Source organism: Rhinoraja longicauda, chromosome 13, assembly GCF_053455715.1.
Source record: "Rhinoraja longicauda isolate Sanriku21f chromosome 13, sRhiLon1.1, whole genome shotgun sequence".
In the NCBI taxonomy this organism is placed as follows: domain Eukaryota; kingdom Metazoa; phylum Chordata; class Chondrichthyes; order Rajiformes; family Arhynchobatidae; genus Rhinoraja; species Rhinoraja longicauda.
In genome coordinates this window covers 19,242,437-19,265,730 of record NC_135965.1, presented here as the reverse complement: position 1 = coordinate 19,265,730, position 23,294 = coordinate 19,242,437, and the positions used below count along the sequence as shown (strand labels likewise).

Below are 23,294 nucleotides of genomic sequence, written 5' to 3'. Positions count from 1 at the left end.
CCCGCTGAGCCACTCCAGCCCCTTAGTGCTCTCTTTCAATCAGGTGACCAAGATACAGAAAAAGAAAAATAAATAGAATGTTTTAAGCCACTAGTCAGACATCTTATCTCAGCTCTTGCTCACAAATTTGAGAGATACGTTAATTTAAAGCTCATGAAAAACGTAGTAATGCGGAATATTTTTTTAAATCACAATAACTGGAAAAATAAAGTTATGGTTTCCCTGGCATTCCTCTGTAATATACTTTTGTCATAAATAAACTACCAATTTGTTTTGTCAGTTTGCATGTTGTCTTAATAATTTGACATTTGACAGACTGAGTAACATGTTGATATGCATTTGTAAATTTTCATTTCCTTTCTATTCTATTGTCATTTACATATTTAATTTCCAAAGATGATGCATGAATTGTATAGGGGTTTAGTGCGATATGGGTCAAACTCAGGAAACGGGACTGGTGCAGATGAGGCATCTTGACCAGCATGAAATAGTTGGGCCGAAGGGCTTGCTTCCATGCTGTATAATTCTGACTCCTGAAATGAACAGCTGATCTACCAATTGTTACAAGACAACAGAAAACAGATTAGAACTACAAGGGGTGGTGGGGGGGAGGGGGGATTTTGTCCAGATTAAAGGGGCGGATCACATGTTGCTGAAACATCGGTGGTGGATCTGTATAGGGAGGTCACAGCTGGAATAGTGTGCACAGTTCCAGTTCCCTTTTCTTGAAGGGGAAGGGAGAAATAAATGAAGATCAGAACAGAAGCAAATGGGAACAGGAATAGACCATTCAGCCCATCAAGCCCTGTGTTCCCTTGGTTTTAAATGACTAACCTATAATCTTGAAACTACGTCCCTTTGTTTAAAGGTTCTTCCATGGAAAACATCTCACTATCTATGCACTCAAGGCCTATTAAGGTCTGTTTCAATAAGATTATCCCTTATTCTTCAAAACTCCTTAAAACACAGACTTAATCTGTTCAGCCTCTGAGGATATGACAATGTTCTCAAGAATTAGACTGCTGGATCTCTTGTGGACTGGCTTCAACGCTACCATATCCTTTCTTGGGGAAGGGAACTGGAATGAAGTCAACCAGGTGGATCATGATTTATGCTCACAAGGAACTGTAGATGGCGGTTTACAAAAAAAGGACACAAAGTGTTGGAGTGGGTCAGTGAGGGCAGCACGGCGGCACAGCGGTAGACTTGCTGCCTTATGGCATTAGAGACTCGGGTTCGTTCTTGACTACGGACCTTGTGCATTGTCCCCGTGACCAGGTGGGTTTTCTTCAGGTGCCCAGGTATCCTCCCACTTTCCAGCAGGTTTGTAGGTTAATTGGTTTTGGTAAAGATTGTAAATTGTCCCTAGTGTGTAGGGTAGTGCTAGTGTACGGGATCACTAGTCGGTGTGGACTTGGTGGGCCATTGGGGCTTTTTCCATGCTGTATCTCCAAACTAAACTAAACTAAACTGAGCGGGTCAGCAGCATCTCGGGAGAACATGAATACGTGACCTTTAGGGTCAGAATCTTCCTTCAGATATTGTAGTTGGGGGGGAGGGGGGGGGGGGGAGAAAACTGGAAGAGAGGTGCCACAGGAGAAAGCCTGGGAGGTAACGGGTTGATACGTGAGGGAGGTTTTTTTTTAATAGGCCGATGATGGACAAAGGCCAGAGAGGAAAAAAGAGGAAGGTGTGAGACCAATGGATTGAAGAGTTGCGAATTGTGAAGTTAGAAGAAGGAATGTAGGTGGAAGGGGAGAGGAGACATTGGTGCAAGTGGAATACAGGCGAGAGAGTAGGTTGGAGGGTTGGGAGGGTGGGGTGGGAAAGGGAGAGGTGGGAGGGTTCAGTAGTTACCTAAAATTGGAGAATTCAATATTCATACCATTGGGTTGTGAGCTACCCGTGGAATATGAGGTGTTGATCCTCCAGTTTGCGTGTGGCCTCACTCTGGCAGTGCAGGTGGCCCAGGGCAGAAAGGCCAGTGAGGAATGGGAAGGGGAAGGGGTGTTAAAATGGTCAGCAACCAGGATCATTTATATTCTGCACAGCCCCATATATCTGATCAATTTTTCCTTTCATTCCTTTAATTTCATCCTTATCCTGTTGTCAATCATGATTCAGTTGACAACACTGTCGGACTAAAGACATTGATCTGAGCCATTCCAGAAACAAGATAAAACTCGAGGCTGCAATCTGGTGTTACAGATTAACTCCTGCAGAGTGCAAGATGCCACCTTGTGGATATGGAAGTAAACAGCATCCACATCCACTGTCTCATGATACCATTTGGAAGATGGGCAGGGAGCAAGGTACGGGGGACTATTGATCCCTCAACCAACACTATCAGATAGTTGGACACAAAGTGCTGGAGTCACTCGGCAGGTCAGGCAGCATCTCTGTAGAACATGGAGAGGTGACGTTTCGGATCACACCGAATGGCCAATGGTGCTTTTTAATCACATATAGGCACATACAGTGAAATTCATTCTTTTTTTGCATACAGTTCAGTAATGTATCACCATACCTAAGCACAATCACTAATTAGTACTAAGAGTATAGAAATAGTCCACTGAGACCACGTGCAAGATTCCCCGGGTTTTAGCGCCATTTCAAAGTCCAGCCCAGTCCTTGTGCTCGGTCTTCATGAGCAGCACCTGGTCGAGCCGGGCCCCAGGCTGCTGCAGGGCCTCCAGCCGTCGCCTCCGTCTGGATCATCCAGCGAACCGTCGTCCCTCTCCTCACCCGGCCACCTTCGGCCCTTGTGCCCCGTGGGTGCCTCCCGCAGCCCACCGTGACGGCGAGGAAGGTAAGACCCCGGTTCACTCTCTTCCCGGCACTTGCTCTTGTGTCCACCGTCGCCGGCTCCCTCCATTCTCCTCTCCCATTCTCGGGGGATGAACAGGGGTCAGGCCTGCTGGTCTTTCCCTTTCTCAACCCGAAACATCACCAATGCATAGTCTCCACAGATGCTGCCTGACCAGCACTTTGTGTCCCATCTGCAGTTCTTTGTTTCTACACTATCATAGTTTTGCTTATGGAAGTTTGAAGGTCCCAAATCGGTCCTATTTTACAGCAGTACCAAAGAAACTTGTAGAGCCGCAAAACACGGTGGAATGATTGAGTTTGAGAAATGCCCATTATAGAAAAAAAAGATTTTCTTCTACCTGCGGAATTGCCACTTTTTAGAAACATTATCTGTTCATTCCCACCTTAAGACACTGCCTGGTCTGCTGTTACTCCAACACTTTGTGTTTTATGCAAACTTCAATATTCAGTTTCCACAATAACAAAATGCAAAAAGACAATGTACTTTCCCATTTCTCATATTTTAACAATTTCAGTCATTTTTCTCCCCAACAGTAGGAAATCTCCTCAGATTTACCCCACCCAGATAGTGCCAGTTCCATTCATTTAGACTTGAGAGATAGAGCGTGAGAACGGGCCCTTTTCCGCGCTGACCAGCGATCACCCCGTACACTAGCACTATCCCACACTCTAGGGACAATTTACATTTACCGAGCTAATTAACTAACAAACTTGTACATCTTTGGAATGTGGGAAGAAACCAGAGTACCTGGAGAAAACCCACGTGGTCACAGAGAGAACGTGCAAACTCCACACAGACAGCACCCGATGTCAGGATTGAACCCATGCCTCAGCCGCTGTGAGGCAGCAGCTCTGACAGCTGCGCTAATGCGCCATCTTTCTTGAGGCAAGGCTTCCTGTAGATCCCGTTGACTGTGGGGAAGTGAATTCCCATGATGGACCAAGCATTGTCTACCACTTTCTGCAGTCTCCTTCATTCTTGGTGTTTGAACGAAGGAACCAATGGTTCAACCAATGGTTCAATGGTGCTTTATTTGTCACATGTGCAACAGCAGTGAAATTCTTTTTGCATATTTACATATCAAACCATCGAACCAATTATTTACACATCGAACTAATCAATATTCCCTCCATCATACATCTTTAGTTTAGTTTAGAGATACAGTGCGGAAACAGGCCCTTCAGCCCATCAAGCACACGTCGACTAGCGATCCATGCACATTTACACTATCCTACATACACGAGGGAAAATTTACAATTTTACCGAAGCTAATTAGCCTGCAAACCTGTAAGTCTTTAGAGTGTGGGAGGAAACCGGAGCTCCCAGAGAAAACCCAGAAAAATCACGAGGAGAATGTACATACTTTGTAGACGGCCTTAATCAAGGACCAGAGGACAGAGGTTCAAGGTGAAGGGGATTTAATAGGAATCTGAGGGGTAACCTTTTCACACAAAGGGTAGTGGGTGTATGGAACAAGCTGCCAGAGGAGGCAATTTAGGCTGGGACTATCGAACAGGTTTGGAGGGATATGGACTAAGTGCAGGCAGGTGGGACTAGTGTAGCTGGAACATATTGGCCGGTGTGGGCAAATTGGGCCGAAGGGCCTGTTTCCACACTGTATCACTCTATGACTCTATGACACCCGTAGTCAGGATCAAACCCAGGTCTCTGGCTCAGTGAGGCAGCAACTCTACTGCTGCTCCACTGTGCTACATGCAGACCTGCAGAAGTCCAATAGAGATCTGGCAACATGCCAAGTCGCCTCAACCCTCTGAGGAAGGAGAGCTTTCATTGTAATAGCACCATTGTGCTGGGCCCAGGACAGAGATTCAGCGATGCAAATGCCGCGGACCTTGAAGCTATAACTTTCCCCAATGCTGGCCCACCAATGAAGACAGGTGCCTGGTCCCTCAGCTGAAGTTAACAATCAGCTCCTTAGTCTTGTTAAAGTTGGTTCTTCTGGCACCACTCAACCAGATTACGGATCTCCTTCCTGTACTCTTAACTCATCATTAATATACATTATTTCCTCCATTTATTCCCTCAGATCCTTTCATGATATCAATTGCTGCAGGTAGGTTTCTCTCAACCTTCCAAACACCAGAATCACAGAATCATACATCATGGAAACAGGCCATTCGGCCCATCTTTCCCAGGGCAACAATATGCCCCATCTACACCAGTCCCTCCTGACTGTACTTGGCCCATATCCCTCTTAAATATTCCTATCCATGTACCTGTCCAAATATTTTTTTAACGTTATTATAGTAACTGCCTCAAATATCTCATCTGGCAGCTTGTTCCACCCTCTGTGTGGAAAAAGTTGCCCCTCAGGTTCTTCTTAAAAAAATCCCTTCTCACTTTAAACCTATGTCCCCTGGTTCTTAATTCCCCTACACTGGGTAAAAGATTATGTGCATCTACTCCTCTCATGATCATATACACAGCTATAAGATCAACCCTCATCCTCCTGTGCTCCAAGGAGTAAAGTCCTAGCCTGCCCAATTTACAGCTCAGGCCCACTAGCCCCGGAAACATACTCGGAAATAGACAATAGATAATAGACAATATACAATAAGTGCAAGAGGAGGCCATTCGGCCCTTCGAGCCAGCACCGCCATTCAATGTGATCATGGCTGATAATTCTCAATCAGTACCCCGTTCCTGCCTTCTCCCCATACCGGAGCACTCTTCTCTGCATGCTTTCCAAATCTTTCCAGCTTAACCAGTTCTTTCCTCTTGCAGGACGGCCAAAACTGAACACAGATGTGCTGTAGGAAAAATAACTTCCACTTCACAATATTTTTATTTTACTTTGATCTAAATACTCTTCACCACATACACACACATCACAGAACTGTAACCTGATGTAACACTGAAGACTTCCGTTTTATGATGTCATGCCTTGGAAAATCAAACTTTGCAATTAGATTATTTTCCCCAGATGAAGTAATTGCACCTGTTTATTCCCAGTTTCATGTTCTTACGTGAAAGTTGAAGCAAATGTTACAAATTCACCATTCCTTCACCTCCAAAAGAAATTATACTTTTTCTTGTATTTCAAGGGCCCATGTTTTTTTTATGTTGACAGTTTAATCACCATTAAATCTGTTACACATGCTCCTTTCACCCTTTTCTTTCTTATTTGTAACAACTTAGTCAAGTTTCTCTGATATTAATCCATTCTCACTTCCACTTTCCCATCTACACACAACCATGGCGCAGAGGTAGAGTTTTATAATATGCCTTACAGCGCCAGAGACCCGGGTTTTATCCTGACTACAGGTGCTATCTGCACAGAGTTTGTACATATTCCCCATGGCTGCGTTGGTTTTTCCTGGGTGCTCCGGTTTCTTCCCACACACCAAAGGCATTTAGATTTGTAGGTTAATTGGCTTCGGTAAAGATTGTAAATTGTCCCTAGTGTGTAGGAGGGTACTCGTGCTGTTCAGTGCAGACTCAGTGGGCCGAAGAGCCGGTTTCCACGCTGAATCTCTAAATTAAACTAAAGACACATCACCATTTGTCAAAGTCCCCGGTGAACATGACATATTTTTTCCTCAAAAATATCTCGTTTGATACCCAGGATTAAACAAACTCTACTGTCTGAAGAAAGGTCCCAACTCAAAACATCACCCATCCATGTTCTCCAAAGATGCTGCCTGACCCACTGAGTTACTCTAGCACTTTGTGTCCCTTTTATGTAAACCAGCATCTGCAGTTCTTAGTTTCTACAAACAGAGGGGAAGGGTTGGTTTATAATTAGGAGGGACATATGTATGGGAGATAATAAAAAAAACATTTCCCTTAGCAACAATGTCAAAAACTAGAAGGCATTAGTTTAGGATAAGGGTAAGAGCTGTAGCGTGGACTCGGGGAAGATATTTTTCACGCAAAGGGTAACATGGAGCGATACAGCAGAGAAACAGACCCTCTGGCCCAACTCGTCCACGCCAACCAAAATCCCCCATCTACACTAGTTCCACCTGCCTGCGTTTAGCACATATCCCTCAAAACCTTTCCTATCCATGTACCTGTCAAAGTGTCTTTTAAACGTTGTTAATGTGCATGCCACAACTATCTTCTCTGGTAGCTCTTCCATATACCCACCACCCTCTGAGTGAAAAGGTTGCCGCTCAAGTTCCTATTAAATCTTTCCCCCTCATCTTAATCCTATCCCTTCTGGTTCTTGATTTCCCTAGTAAGTTTTACTCTACAAATTGAGAGGGAGAATGGAAAATCGGAGGTGTCAGTATTACAGTATAGCAAAGGGGATTACAGAGGCATGAGGCAGGAGCTGGCCAAAATTGACTGGAAGGAGGCCCTAGCAGGGAAGGCTGTGGAACAGCAATGGCAGGTATTCCTGGGAATAATGCAGAAGTTGCAGGATCAATTTATCCCAAAGAGGAGGAAAGATTCTAAGGGGAGTAAGAGGCACCCGTGGCTGACAAGGGAAGTCAAGGACAGCATAAAAATAAAAGGGAAGAAGTATAACATAGCAAAGAAGAGTGGGAAGCCAGAGGATTGGGACTCTTTTAAAGAGCAACAGAAGATAACTAAAAAGGCACTACGGGGAGAAAAGATGAGGTACGAGGGTAAACTAGCCAATAATATAAAGGAGGATAGTAAAAGCTTTTTTAGGTATGTAAAGAGGAAAAAAATAGTCAAGGCAAATGTGGGTCCCTTGAAGACAGAAGCAGGGGAATTTATTATGGGGAACAAGGAAATGGCAGACGAGTTGAACCGGTACTTTGGATCTGTCTTCACTAAGGAGGATACAATCAATCTCCCAGATGTTCTAGTGGCCAGAGATCCTAGGGTGACAAAGGAACTGGAGGAAATCCACATTAGGCAGGAAAAAGTTTTGGGTAGACTGATGGGACTCAAGGCTGATAAATCCCCAGGGCATGATGGTATGCATCCCAGGGTGCTTAAGGAGGTGGGTCTAGAAATTGTGGACGCATTAGTGATTATTTTCCAATGTTCTATAGATTCCGGGTCAGTTCCTGTGGATTGGAGGGTAGCTAATGTTATCCCACTTTTCAAGAAAGGAGGGAGTGAGAAAACGGGAAATTATAGACCAGTTAGTCTGACATCAGTGGTGGGGAAGATGCTGGAGTCAATTATAAAAGACGAAATTGTGGAGCATTTGGATAGCAGTAACAGGATCGTTCCGAGTCAGCATGGATTTACGAAGGGGAAATCATGCTTGACTAATCTACTGGAATTTTTTGAGGATGTAACTAGGAAAATTGACAGGGGCGAGCCGGTGGATGTGGTGTACCTCGACTTTCAGAAAGCCTTCGACAAGGTCCCACATAGGAGATTGGTGGGCAAAATTAGAGCACATGGTATTGGAGGTAGAGTACTGACATGGATAGAAAGTTGGTTGACAGACAGAAAGCAAAGAGTGGGGATAAATGGGTCCCTTTCAGAATGGCAGGTAGTGACTAGTGGGGTACCGCAAGGCTCGGTGTTGGGACCGCAGCTATTTACAATATACATCAATGACTTGGATGAAGGGATTAAAAGTACCATTAGCAAATTTGCAGATGATACAAAGCTGGGTGGCAGTGTGAACTGTGAGGAAGATGCTATGAGGTTGCAGGGTGACTTGGACAGGTTGTGCGAGTGGGCGGATGCTTGGCAGATGCAGTTTAATGTGGATAAGTGTGAGGTTATCCACTTTGGTGGTAAGAATAGGAAGGCAGATTATTATCTAAATGGTGTCAAGTTAGGAAAAGGGGACGTACAACGTGATTTGGGTGTCCTAATGCATCAGTCACTGAAAGGAAGCATGCAGGTACAGCAGGCAGTGAAGAAAGCCAATGGAATGTTGGCCTTCATAACAAGAGGAGTTGAGTATAGGAGCAAAGAGATCCTTCTGCAGTTGTACAGGGCCCTAGTGAGACCACACCTGGAGTACTGTGTGCAGTTTTGGTCTCCAAATTTGAGGAAGGATATTCTTGCTATTGAGGGCGTGCAGCGTAGGATTACTAGGTTCATTCCCGGAATGGCGGGACTGTCATATGTTGAAAGACTGGAGCGACTAGGCTTGTATACACTGGAATTTAGAAGGAGGGAATTTAGAGGGGATCTTATCGAAACGTATAAGATTATTAAGGGGTTGGACACATTAGATGCAGCAAACATGTTCCCAATGTTGGGGGAGTCCAGAACCAGGGGCCACAGTTTGAGAATAAGGGGTAGGCCATTTAGAACAGAGATGAGGAAAAACAGAGAGTTGTGAATTTGTGGAATTCTCTGCCTCAGAGGGCAGTGGAGGCCAATTCTCTGAATACATTCAAGAGAGAGCTAGATAGAGCTCTTAAGGATAGCGGAGTCAGGGGGTATGGGGAGAAGGCAAGAACGGGGTACTGATTGAGAATGATCAGCCATGATCACATTGAATGGTGGTGCTGGCTCAAAGGGCCGAATGGCCTACTCCTGCACCTATTGTCTATTTTCTATTGTCTATTGTCTAAAAGACTTCATTCACCCTATCAATTCGCCTCATATTTTTATGTACTTCTATATGTTCACCTGTTACCCTGCACTCCAAGGAATAAAGTCCCAGCCTCCCCAGTCTCTCCCTATAGCTCAGGCCCTCGTCCAGCAACATCCTTTAAAATCTCCTCTGCACTCTTTCCAGCTTAATGACATCCTTCCTATAGCAGGGTAAACAAAACTGAACACAATACTCCAAATGTGGCCTCAAAAATGTCTTGTGCAACTGTAACATAACGTCCCAACTTCTATATTCAATAGAAACATAGAAACATAGAAAATAGGTGCAGGAGTGGGTCATTCGGCTCTTCGAGCCTGCACCGCCATTCAATATGATCATGGCTGATCATCCAACTCAGTATCCCGTACCTGCCTTCTCTCCATACTCCCTGATCCCTTTAACCACAAGGGCCACATCTAACTCCCTCTTAAATATAGTTAATGAACTGGCCTCAGCTACCTTCTGTGGCAGAGAATTCCACAGATTCACCACTCTCTGTGTGAAAAAAAACGTTCTCATCTTGGTCCTAAAAGACTTCCCCCTTATCCTTAAACTGTGACCCCTTGTTCTGGACTTCCCCAACATCGGGAACAATCTTCCTGCATCTAGCCTGTCCAACCCCTTAAGAATTTTGTACGTTTCTATAAGATCCCCCCTCAATCTTCTAAATTGCAGCGAGTACAAGCCGAGTCTATCCAGTCTTTCATATCATATCATATCATATCATATATATTCAGCCGGAAACAGGCCTTTTCAGCCCACCAAGTCCGTGCCGCCCAACGATCCCCGTACACTAACACTATCCTCTAAACCTTTCCTATCCATGTTCCTGCCCAAACTCATTGGACATGTTGATCCCATATCCAAAGGTCTTTTGAGTTTTGTTATTGTACGTGTCTGAGCAACTTCCTCTGACAGTTCGTTCAATAAACACACCAACCTCTATGTGAAAAAGTTGCCCCTCAGGTTTCTATTAAATCTTTCCCATTTCACCTTAAACCATCTAGTTCTCGATTCCCCCGATCCTGGAAAAAAATACATGATTTACCCATTCTATGCCCCTCATGATTTTACACACCTCAATAAGATCACTCCTCAGTCTCCTTAACCTTATGGCCCAGTCTACAATGCAAAACTTTGTTAAATACCTTGCAGAAGTCCATACAGAGCACATCTACCACCCTGCCTTCAGCAATCCTCTTTAATGACCTCCTCAAAAATATCAATCAATTAATGGTACAGGATTGCCCCGTACAAAGCCATGTTGATTACCATTAATCAATCCCTGCCTTTCCCAATGATCGTAACTCCTGCTTCCCTTTTCTCCCCACCCCACCTCTTTAATTTAGATCTCGCCTCTTTATTTAATATCACTTGCTCTTCCATCCTGGATTCTATCGCTCCCCTTAAAATGAAAAAGCCTAAGCCCAAAGGTCGGCCGTGGCTCAATTACACCACCAAAGCCCTAAGAAGGGAGTGTAGAAAATCAGAAAGGAGGTGGAAATGTGACAAGCTTCAAATTTCCTTCGAAATTGTGAGAAACAATCTTCTCAAATACCAGGAAGCAGTAAAGTCTGCTAGAGCACAATTCTTCTCCGACCTTATTTCCAAAAACTCTCATAACTCCAAGGTCCTATTTAGAACAATTACCTCCGTCATATGTCCCGCCCCCAGTACCAGCTTAGTTGGGTCCCCTGCTAAGTGCGAAGAATTCGCTAAATTTTTCACCAACAAAGTTGAGAACATTACAATGAACATTTCCCCTCCCACCCGTGACCTAGCTGTCTCACTAGTCTGTTCATCTAAATTGGACTGCTTCCAACCCGTCACTCTATCCTCCCTTGCAAAGCTTGTCTCCGCTATGAAACCTGCAACCTGCCCCCTTGATCCTGCCCCCACTGCCCTTCTGAAGGATGTCATTGCAATAGCCGGTCCCAGCATCCTCTCTATTATCAACAGTTCTCTGGCCACTGGCACTGTTCCAACCAGTTTCAAGCACGCGGTGGTCCAGCCCCTACTGAAAAAACCTAACCTAGACCCCACCTTGCCTAGCAACTACAGACCCATTTCCAAACTGCCATTCCTGTCAAAAGTCCTTGAAAAGGCAATTCTAAACTAATTAGTGCCCTACCTGCACCAATACACCATCCTGGAAAGTTTCCAGTCAGGTTTCAGAGCCCACCACAGCACAGAGTCTGCCTTGTTGAAGGTACACAACGACCTGCTTCTCGCCATCGACACCGGCGACTGTGCAATCCTGCTCCTTCTCGACCTCAGCGCAGCGTTCGATACAGTGGACCACACCATCCTTATTGACCGTCTCCGGTACGCGGTTGGCATTGATGGCACTGCCCTGAGCTGGTTCGCTTCCTACCTCAAAGATAGGAGTTTCGCCATCAACATAGGCAGTTATTCCTCTGCTCCAGCTAGCCTCTCCTGCGGAGTTCCACAAGGCTCCATCCTAGGCCCCATTCTCTTTTCTCTATACATGCTCTCCCTTGGCCAAATCATTCAAAGGCACGGCATTTCTTTCCACTGCTATGCCGATGACACTCAGCTTTACCTCCCCCTGAAACCCAACAACCAGTCAAATTTAAACAGCCTCTTCCCTTGAGGACATAAAATGTTGGATGGCACAGAACTTCCTCCAATTAAATGAGAGCAAGTCTGAGGTCATCCTATTCGGCCCCCCCCCCCCCCCCCCCCCCGACTCCATCAAATCGATAACAGGCAGTCTTGGAAGTCTATCCTGCCTAGTCAAACCGCATGTCAAAAACCTCGGCATGATATTTGACTGCATTAAAATTTGATAAGCAAGTCAACGCTGTGGTAAAAGCCAGCTTCTTCCAACTTCGAACCATAGCTAAAATCAAACCTTTCCTCCAATTCGACGACACAGAAAAAATCATTCACGCTTTCATTTCCTCCCGCCTGGACTACTGCAACTCCCTATACACTGGGATCAGCCAATCTTCCCTGTCCCGCCTGCAACTGGTCCAAAACGCCGCAGCGAGACTCCTGACGGGTACCCGTAAAAGGGACCACATCACCCCGATTCTGGCCTCTCTCCACTGGCTCCCTGTACGGTACAGAATCAACTTCAAGCTCCTCCTATTCACGTATAAAGCCCTAAATGGACATTCCCCCCCTACATCAAAAATCTCCTAACCCCCCTCTCTAACTCCAGGTCCCTCAGGTCGGCCGACTTGGGGCTACTCACTATCCCGCTTAAACTCAGGGGTGACCGCGCTTTTGCGGTTGCAGCTCCTAGACTGTGGAACAGCATCCCTCTCCCCATCAGAACTGCCCCCTCCATCGACTCCTTTAAGTCCAGGCTCAAAACCTATTTCTACTCCCTAGCGTTTGAGGCTCATTGAGGAGGCGCTGTGAACTGTTTGCGTGCTACTGTATGTTTCATTTTTTTACCTTAGTACCTAATCAGATGTACAGCACTTTGGTCAACGTGGGTTGTTTTTAAATGTGCTATACAAATAAAATTGACGTAACTTGACTTGACTTGACCTCCATGTTCCTCTTGGTCTTGCACCTATTCAGTTCCTTGTTTCTACAATTACACATTGCAATATATCTAACAACTCCTTCTTCATTACCCTACAATGTTTAAAACCTTGAAGTGATCTGATAAATCAACAGAAATCACATTGTTTTCCAAATTGGTCCATTTTCTTTTGTGTGTGTGCTTTAGCTGCCAATGTTGCAATGAACTGAACTCGAGGCCAGCTAAACTCAATTGCTTCATTGCACTATTTACTTCCTTTCTTCGTAATTTTGGTTTTAGAAAGTGCTGAATTGATAATCGTCATCATCATGAGAATTTTAAAAAGCCTTGCCCTGCACAAATATATTCAGTTCAGTATTGCTGCTTCGATTCTTCCCACTCCACGGGACTCCGTCCGACCAACTGGTGGACCAACACGACCACAACAAACCTCTCATTCAGGTGGGTGATTAGTTTAATTTAGTTTAGTTTAGTTTATTGAAATGCTTTTGTTGCATGCTAACCAGTCAGTGGAAAGACGATACATGATTAATATCGAGCCATCGACAGTGTACAGCTACATGATAAAGGGAATAATGTGAATAACGTTTAGTGCAAGATAAAGTCCAGTAAAGTCCAACCAGAGAAGGGTCAAGGGTCTCCAATGAGGTAGATAGTAGCTTAGCACCGCTCGCTAGTTGCTGGTAAGATGGTTCGGTTGCCCTGATCACACCTGGGAAGAAATGGTCCCTGAATCTGGATGTGTTTTCACACTTCTGCACCTCTTGCTTGATGGAAGAATGGAGAAGAGGGATTGACCAGGGTGCCACTTGGGATGAGAGGGGAAAGGTTTAAAGGAGCAATGTTCTTTTTGCATAGGGTCTGCAATTTTACAAGGGTCTCCATTGAGGTAGACAGTAGCTCAGGACCGCTCTCCAGCTGTTGATAGAGTGGTTCAGGTGAAGAGTTGCTGCCTCATTGTGTCAGAGACCTGGGTTCTATCCTGACTATGAGGGTCGTGCCTACGGAATTTGTACGTTCTCCCCGTGACCCCGTGGGTTTTTTCCAGCTGCACGGGTTTCCTCCCACATCCCAAAGATGTGCAGGTTTGTAGGTTAATTGACTTCTGTACAATTGTCCCTAGTGTGTCGGAAGCAAAACTGGGATAACATAGAACTAGTGTTGCGGGTAATCGTTGGTTAGCGCAGGTTCATTGGGCTGAAGGGCCTGTTTCCACCATGTATCTCTAAACCAAACTAATATGTAGGTGGGCTGCTTGGTGTGTTTGCAGATGCCCCAAATCTGGTGGAGTAATGAATAGTGAGGAAGGTTGTCAAAGGATTCAGCGGGAGACAGATTCGTTAGAAATGTGAGCAGGGAAATGGCAGATGGAGTTGAATCCAGATAAGTCGGAGTAGCTGCACTGTGAATGGTTAAATGCACAAAGTATACAGTAAATGGCAGGACACAGACGCATCGATGTGCAAAGGGATCTTGCAAACCAATAACTCTCGGAAATTAGCAACACAAGTAGAAAAGTGGCATAGAACATGTATATCTTCATCGGTCAGATGTTGGTATAAAAGTCAGCAAGTCATGTTGCAACTATATAAAACTTTGTTTAAGCCTCATTCAGAGTATTGTGTCCAGTTCTGGTCACCGGGTTTTAGGATCGAGTATGGAGGCTTTGAAAAGGTTCCCTTAGTTTCGTTTATTGTCACTTGAACTGAGGTACAGTGAAAAGCTTCTCTAGTTGTGTGCTAACCAGTCAGCGGAAAGACTATACATGTTAACAATCAAGTCATCCACAGTGTACAGATACAGGATAAAGGGAATATTGTTTAGTGCAAGATAACTTGGATGAGAGAGTATTAGTGATAAGGACAGGTTGGATAAACGTGGATTTTCTTCTGCGGAGCATCGAAGGCTGAGGGACAACTTGATAGATGTGTATACAATACAATACAATACAATACAATACAATACAATACAATAACTTTATTGTCATTCGGTACAAGTACCGAACGAAATTATGAGATGTGTATAAACTTATAAGGGAGATAGCCAGACTCTGTTCCTCATGGTGGAATTATTAAATACAAAAGGGTAATGTTTCTAAGGTAAGAGGGTGAAAGTTCAAAGTTCTGGTGTGTCGGGAGTGGATGTGAAAGTGGGATAACATAGAACTAGTGTGAACAGTTGATCGATGGCCGCCTGGACTTGGTGGGCCAAAGGGCCTGTTTCAGAATTAGAACGGTTCAAATAACTAAGACAGCTTGCAGATTTAGTTTAGTTTAGTTTAGTTTAGAGATACAGCATGTAAACAAGATCTTTGGCCCACCGATTCTATACGGACCATAGATCACCTGTTCACACACGTTCAACGTTAGCCCACTTTCTCATGCACCCTCTACACACCAAGGGGGTATTTACAGAGGGCTAATCAGCCTACAAACCCGCACGTCTTTGGGATGTGGGAGGAAACCGAGCACCCCGGAGAAAATCCACGCGGTCACGGGGAGAACGAGCAAACTCCACACACAGACGGCACCCAAGGTCGGGATTGAACCAGGGTGTCTAGTGCTGTGAGGCACCAACTGTGCCATCGCGCTGCACTTTGGATGGTGCAGATATCTTAAAACTAACCTATCATTCTGTCTTAATATTTAGATGCATTGATGGCTGACTCTCCAGCAAGCAATGAGAGTGCAACATGGACAAATTCCTCCCGCAACATCACCTGCATATTATCCCACACACTTTTTCCATCATTTATGCTTACTGCGTACTCCATCATTTGTATAGCTGGAGCCATTCTCAACTGCCTGGCTTTCTACGTATACTTCTGTCACATTCCCAGCAGCAATAGCGTCATCGTTTATTTGAAAAACCTGGTGGTGGCCGATTTGTTGCTCGTCCTGTCTCTGCCAATAAGGATCATAGAACTGAACGTCACGTTCCCTGTTGCATTAAAAAAATTCTACTGTAGTTTCATAGCTTCAATCTTCTATTTGAATATGTACTCGAGCATTCTTTTCCTCGGGTACATAGCTGGCAACAGATACCTCAAGATTGTGAAACCACTCAATACGTACGCTTTCCAAAGACTCCGATCTGCCAAAATTCTCTCCGTAGGAACCTGGTGCACACTCTTTGCCCTTGGAATGTCTTATGTATTCCTGAAGGGGGAAAAGACGCCAAGGACCAATTTGAAAACAGCTTGCCTGGAATTTAGAGGTGGTTTTGGAGTATACTTTCATCTAGCCCTTCACACTGGTGGCACAGTCTTATTTCTCCTTGTGTTAGTAGCTCTCTGTTTCTTCTACCTTCAAACCCTGAGGCGACTGGAGAAGTCCCCGTCTTCGAGTTCAAACAAGAAGCAAGTCAAGGCAAAAAACAACATTCTAGTTCTGCTCGTGGTGTTCCTAATTTGCTTTGTCCCCTATCACATAGTTAGGATTCCTTACATGTTGAGTCAGATAAATGTCATCTCCAGTTGCTACTGGAAGATGATGCTGCTCAACTTCAAGGAACCCACCATTATTCTGGCAACGCTTAACTCGTGCTTAGATCCGGTGATCTACTTCTTATCCTGCCAGGCATTTAGGTCGAAGTTGGGGCTGGAAAAAGATACAAGTGACAGCAATCTGCCCGAAGACCGATCTGCACGAGCAAACGTGTCGCAAACTGTGCTGGACTCCCCTGCCCACAGCCACGTCAACAACGCAAATGACTGTGGTATCAACCTTGAAAAGCTGAACTAGGTGCCCATCCCATGCAGGAAGTAGGAAGGAACTGCAGATGCTGGCTAGCACCGAAGGTACACACAAATTGCTGTAGTAACTCAGCAGGTCAGGTAGTGTCCCTGGAGAAAAGGAATAGGTGACGTTTCGGCTCGAGACCCTCCCACAGACAGAGTCGGGGAGAGGAAAACTAGAGGCAATGACCTGTCTATCTCGGTTTCCATCTCAATTATTCCACTTAACCGTAAAGAAATGACCAAAACCCCCTTGAAAGCTACTTGGCCACAATAAACAGAATGCCTCTCTCGATTTCCCTCCACATTCCTGGAATGGACCAACACATTTCAGGAACATTGAGCAATTTTGAGATGCTACTGGAGTTCTTCATCTGACTGAACGGTAATCATATAACACACAAGGTCTCGCAAAACTGAAATCAAATCGGCTAACATTGAGATGTTATCTAGGAAATACATGTTCACAGCCAAGAGTCCAGGAAGAAGGGATGACTTTTATGACTGCAACCTCCAGGAACAACAATCTTCACCAAGACTCCTATGTACCCAAGTCTTATTTCATCACATAAGCTCTTCCCTATCATACATTTGGCTTCAGCTTCATATGAATATGGATGCTTACAGCTCTCATTAGACGCAAAAGAAACTGGTTTAAACAGTACGTGTCAATAATTTCTGCTCCTTTTTGTTAACAGGCCGCGTTGAGCCAATAATAAAATTTGTATTCAATTGTTCAAAACTTCAGGTGTAATTATGAATCTAGCAAACACCTCAATATCTATGCTCAGCACAAATACAACCATATCTCACTTTACGCAGGGGTTTACATTTGGGAAAAGCAGCACGTATCTCAAAAACACATCAATCAAACATTTTTACCATAAGAATGGTAGAGTGGCACAGTGGCGCAGCGGTAGAGTTGCTGCCTCACAGCGCCGGAGACCCGGGTTCAATCCTGACTACGAGTGCTATCTGTACAGAATTTGTACGTTCTCTCTGTGACTGCGTGGGTTTTCTCTGGGAGCTATGGTTTCCTCCCACATTCCAAAGACGTACGAGGCTTGTAATGCTTCTGTAATTTGTAAATTGTCCGTAGTGTAGGATCGTGCTAGTGCGCGGGGTGATCGCAGGACCGTGTGGAATCGGTGGGCCAAAGGGCCCGTTTCCGCGCTGCATCTCTAAAGTCTAATGTATGAAAATGGTACGGGTTATGGGGTATTTTTTAAATGGGAGAAATGTCTACATCATACAACAAATAATGCACTAATGACCGCCATTATTCTTTTACCTTACTCAATAAAAACAAAAAAATATTTTTAAAACAACAGGAAAGACATTTTAAATAAACATTATTTATTTAAAGTCTCTTGTTGAATGTAAATGCTAACACTTACATCGATGACTGCCTTCTGCTTGCACAAGGTGGCGGAGGTGGAGGGTGTTGGAGGGAGGGAGGGAGGCTAAAGGGAGTTAGTCCACATCAGTTGATGACATCTGGGGCAGAGGCAGAGGCGGGGGGATTCTGGTTCGTTCCGGTTTAGTCGCTGTGCACACAACAGTCAGCCAACAGTCACTTGTCCTTTTCTTTTTTTCACTTTTAATTTCATGTTTTAATTTTGTGTACCTTGTTGTATGTTGTGATTGTTGGCAGACCAATCTCCCTCCGGGGATGAATAAAGTTTATCATATCGTATCGTATCATATGAGCGAGGATGGGGGCAAGTCTGAAGTGGAGTCTTGACTGAAAACATCGCTTCTCCATGTTCTCCAGAGATGTTGCCTGATCCTGCTGCAAAAATATCTCATTCTACAAAAGTCTACAGTTCTAATGCTGAAAGATTATTAAAAAAACACTGATGGCCTTTTATGTAAACCAGCATCTGCAGTTCTTAGTTTCTACAGACAGAGGGGAATGGTTGGTTTATAATTAGGAGGGACATATGTATGGGAGATAATAAAAAACATTTCCCATAGCAACAATGTCAAAAACTAGAAGGCATTAGTTTAGGATAAGGGTAAGAGCTGTATAGCGGACTCGGGGAAGATATTTTTCACGCAAAGGGCAACATGGAGCGATACAGCAGAGAAACAGACCCTATGGCCCAACTCGACCAAAATCCCCCATCTACACTAGTTCCACCTGCCTGCGTTTAGCACATATCCCTCAAAACCTTTCCTATCCCTGTACCTCTCAAAGTGTCTTTTAAACGTTGTTAATGTGCATGCCTCAACTATCTTCTCTGGTAGCTCTTCCATATACCCACCACCCTCTGAGTGAAAAGGTTGCCGCTCAAGTTCCTATTAAATCTTTCCCCCTCATCTTAATCCTATCCCTTCTGGTTCTTGATTCCCCTAGTAAGTTTTACTCTACAAATTGAGAGGGAGAAGGGAAAATCGGAGGTGTCAGTATTACAGTATAGAAAAGGGGATTACAGAGGCATGAGGCAGGAGCTGGCCAAAATTGACTGGAAGGAGGCCCTAGCAGGGAAGACTGTGGAACAGCAATGGCAGGTATTCCTGGGAATAATGCAGAAGTTGCAGGATCAATTTATCCCAAAGAGGAGGAAAGATTCTAAGGGGAGTAAGAGGCACCCGTGGCTGACAAGGGAAGTCAAGGACAGCATAAAAATAAAAGGGAAGAAGTATAACATAGCAAAGAAGAGTGGGAAGCCAGAGGATTGGGACTCTTTTAAAGAGCAACAGAAGATAACTAAAAAGGCACTACGGGGAGAAAAGATGAGGTACGAGGGTAAACTAGCCAATAATATAAAGGAGGATAGTAAAAGCTTTTTTAGGTATGTAAAGAGGAAAAAAATAGTCAAGGCAAATGTGGGTCCCTTGAAGACAGAAGCAGGGGAATTTATTATGGGGAACAAGGAAATGGCAGACGAGTTGAACCGGTACTTTGGATCTGTCTTCACTAAGGAGGATACAAACAATCTCCCAGATGTTCTAGTGGCCAGAGATCTTAGGGTGACAGAGGAACTGGAGGAAATCCACATTAGGCAGGAAAAAGTTTTGGGTAGACTGATGGGGCTCAAGGCTGATAAATCCCCAGGGCCTGATGGTATGCATCCCAGGGTGCTTAAGGAGGTGGCTCTAGAAATTATGGACGCATTAGTGATTATTTTCCAATGTTCTATAGATTCCGAGTCAGTTCCTGTGGATTGGAGGGTAGCTAATGTTATCCCACTTTTCAAGAAAGGAGGGAGAGAGAAAACGGGAAATTATAGACCAGTTAGTCTGACATCAGTGGTGGGGAAGATGCTGGAGTCAATTATAAAAGACGAAATTGCGGAGCATTTGGATAGCAGTAACAGGATCGTTCCGAGTCAGCATGGATTTACGAAGGGGAAATCATGCTTGACTAATCTACTGGAATTTTTTGAGGATGTAACTAGGAAAATTGACAAGGGAGAGCCGGTGGATGTGGTGTACCTCGACTTTCAGAAAGCCTTCGACAAGGTCCCACATAGGAGATTGGTGGGCAAAATTAGAGCACATGATATTGGAGGTAGGGTACTGACATGGATAGAAAGTTGGTTAACAGACAGAAAGCCAAGAGTGGGGATAAATGAGTTCCTTTCATAATGGCAGGCAGTGACTAGTGGGGTACCGCAAGGCTCGGTGTTGGGACCGCAGCTATTTACAATATACATCAATGACTTGGATGAAGGGATTAAAAGTACCATTAGCAAATTTGCAGATGATACAAAGCTGGGTGGCAGTGTGAACTGTGAGGAAGATGCAATGAGGTTGCAGGGTGACTTGGACAGGTTGTGTGAGTGGGCGGATGCTTGGCAGATGCAGTTTAATGAGGATAAGTGTGAGGTTATCCACTTTGGTGGTAAGAATAGGAAGGCAGATTATTATCTGAATGGTGTCAAGTTAGGAAAAGGGGACGTACAACGTGATCTGGGTGTCCTAGTGCATCAGTCACTGAAATGAAGCATGGAGGTACAGCAGGCAGTGAAGAAAGCCAATGGAATGTTGGCCTTCATAACAAGAGGAGTTGAGTATAGGAGCAAAGAGATCCTTCTGCAGTTGTACAGGGCCCTAGTGAGACCACACCTGGAGTACTGTGTGCAGTTTTGGTCTCCAAATTTGAGGAAGGATATTCTTGCTATTGAGGGCGTGCAGCGTAGGTTTACTAGGTTCATTCCCGGAATGGCGGGACTGTCATATGTTGAAAGACTGGAGCGACTAGGCTTGTATACACTGGAATTTAGAAGGAAGAGAGGGGATCTTATCGAAACGTATAAGATTATTAAGGGGTTGGACACATTAGAGGCAGGAAACATGTTCCCAATGCTGGGGGCCACAGTTTGAGAATAAGGGTTAGGCCATTTAGAACAGAGATGAGGAAAAACAGAGAGTTGTGAATTTGTGGAATTCTCTGCCTCAGAGGGCAGTGGAGGCCAATCTCTGAATACATTCAAGAGAGAGCTAGATAGAGCTCTTAAGGATAGCGGAGTCAGGGGGTATGGGAAGAAAGCGGGAACGGGGTACTGATTGAGAATGATCAGCCATGATCACATTGAATGTCGGTGCTGGCTCGAAGGGCCGAATGGCCTACTCCTGCACCTATTGTCTATTTTCTATTGTCTATTGTCTAAAAGACTTCATTCACCCTATCAATTCGCCTCATATTTTTATGTACTTCTATATGTTCACCTGTTACCCTGCACTCCAAGGAATAAAGTCTCAGCCTCCCCAGTCTCTCCCTATAGCTCAGGCCCTCGTCCAGCAACATCCTTTAAAATCTCCTCTGCACTCTTTCCAGCTTAATGACATCCTTCCTATAGCAGGGTAACCAAAACTGAACACAATACTCCAAATGTGGCCTCAAAAATCTCTTGGGCAACTGTAACATGACGTCCCAACTTCTATATTCAATAGAAACATAGAAACATAGAAAATAGGTGCAGGAGTGGGCCATTCGGCCCTTCGAGCCTGCACCGCCATTCAATATGATCATGGCTGATCATCCAACTCAGTATCCCGTACCTGCCTTCTCTCTATACCCCCTGATCCCTTTAGCCACAAGGGCCACATCTAACTCCCTCTTAAATATAGCCAATGAACTGGCCTCAACTACCTTCTGTGGCAGAGAATTCCACAGATTCACCACTGTGTGAAAAAAAAGTTCTCATCTCGGTCCTAAAAGACTTCCCCCTTACCCTTAAACTGTGACCCCTTGTTCTGGACTTCCCCAACATCGGGAACAATCTTCCTGCATCTAGCCTGTCCAACCCCTTAAGAATTTTGTAAGTTTCTATAAGATCCCCCCTCAATCTTCTAAATTGCAGCGAGTACAAGCCGAGTCTATCCAGTCTTTCTTCATATTCAATACCCTGAATGAAGGCAAATGTACCAAAGGCCTCCTTCACCATCCTATCTACCCGTGATGCCACTTTCAGGGAACTATGTACCTGCACTTTCAGATCCCTCTGTTCTACAAACAGAGTCCAACCATTCACTGTGAAGGTCCTGCCCTGGTTTGACTTCCCAAAATGCATCAGCTCACACTTATATACACTGAAGGTATCACAAAATGCTGGAGTAACTCAGCAGGTCAGGCAGCATCTAGGAGAGAGGGAATGGGTGACGTTTTAGGTCGAGACCCTTCTTCAGACTGAAACTTATATACACTGAACTCCTTTAACCATTCCTCAGCCCACTTGCCCAGCTAATCAAGTTCCTGCTGTAATTTTTGGTAACTATCTTCACCGTTTACAAAACCACCTATTTTAGTGTCTTCTGCCAACTTATTATGCCTTGCACAATCGCATCCAGATCGCTGATATAAACCAGGAACTAGAGGGCAATAGAGAGCTATACAGCAGGGAAATAGGCCCTTCTGGTCAACTCATCCGTGCAGGCCAATTTGCTTGTCTCGTTTGCTTGCATCTGGCCGATATCCCACTAAACCTTTTCTACCCGTGAACTTGTCCAAATGTTTATTAAACATCATAATTGCACTTGTCTATATTTCAGAGAGGCAGAATAGGCAAGGGAGGCAGATGGAGAGAGGGTCCTTTTCAGAATGGCAGGCAGTGACTAGTGGGGTACCGCAAGGCTCAGTGCTGGGACCCCAGCTATTTACAATATATATTAATGATTTGGACGAGGGAATTGAATGCAACATCTCCAAGTTTGAGGATGACACGATGCTGGGGAGCAGTGTTAGCTGTGAGGAGGATGCTTGGAGGCTGCAACGTGACTTGGATAGGTTAGGTGAGTGGGCAAAGGCATGGCAGATGCAGTATAATGTGGATAAAAGTGAGGTTATCCACTTTGGTGGCAAGAACAGGAAAGCAGACTATTACCTAAATGGTGGCCGATTAGGAGAAGGGGAAATGCAACGAGATCTGGGTTTCGTGGTACACCAGTCATTGAAAGTAGGCATGCAGGTGCAGCAGGCAGTGAAGAAAGCGAATGGTATGTTGGCATTCATAGCAAGGTGATTTGAGTATAGGAGCAGGGAGGTTCTGCTGCAGTTGTACAGGGCATTGGTGAGACCATACCTGGAGTATTGCGTACAGTTTTGGTCTCCTAATCTGAGGAAAGACATTCTTGCCAGAGAGGGAGTACAGAGAAGGTTCACCAGATTGATTCCTGGGATGGCAGGACTTTCATATGAAGAAAGACTGGATAGACTCGGTTTGTACTCACTGGAATTTAGAAGATTGAGGGG

At 44.7% G+C, this 23,294-nt stretch overlaps 2 protein-coding genes across 8 annotated transcripts in view; one reads left to right on the top strand and one right to left on the bottom strand.

Annotated features, from left to right (window-relative positions):
• The window catches only part of LOC144599502 (mediator of RNA polymerase II transcription subunit 12-like protein), a 395,150-nt gene that overhangs the window by 191,195 nt on the left and 180,661 nt on the right, over window positions 1–23,294 (bottom strand). The gene's annotated exons all lie outside the window — the stretch shown is intronic.
• Window positions 13,235–16,656, top strand: LOC144599506 (P2Y purinoceptor 14-like). The gene is made up of 2 exons (XM_078410476.1): window positions 13,235–13,299; window positions 15,508–16,656. The coding sequence occupies exon 2, from the start codon at window positions 15,516–15,518 to the stop codon at window positions 16,599–16,601; it is 1,086 nt and encodes a 361-aa protein (XP_078266602.1). The 5' UTR covers window positions 13,235–13,299; window positions 15,508–15,515; the 3' UTR covers window positions 16,602–16,656.

Coding starts and splice junctions, on each gene's coding strand:
- LOC144599506 (XM_078410476.1), top strand. CDS start 15,516: ATGGCTGACTCTCCAGCAAGCAATGAGAGTGCAACATGGACAAATTCC.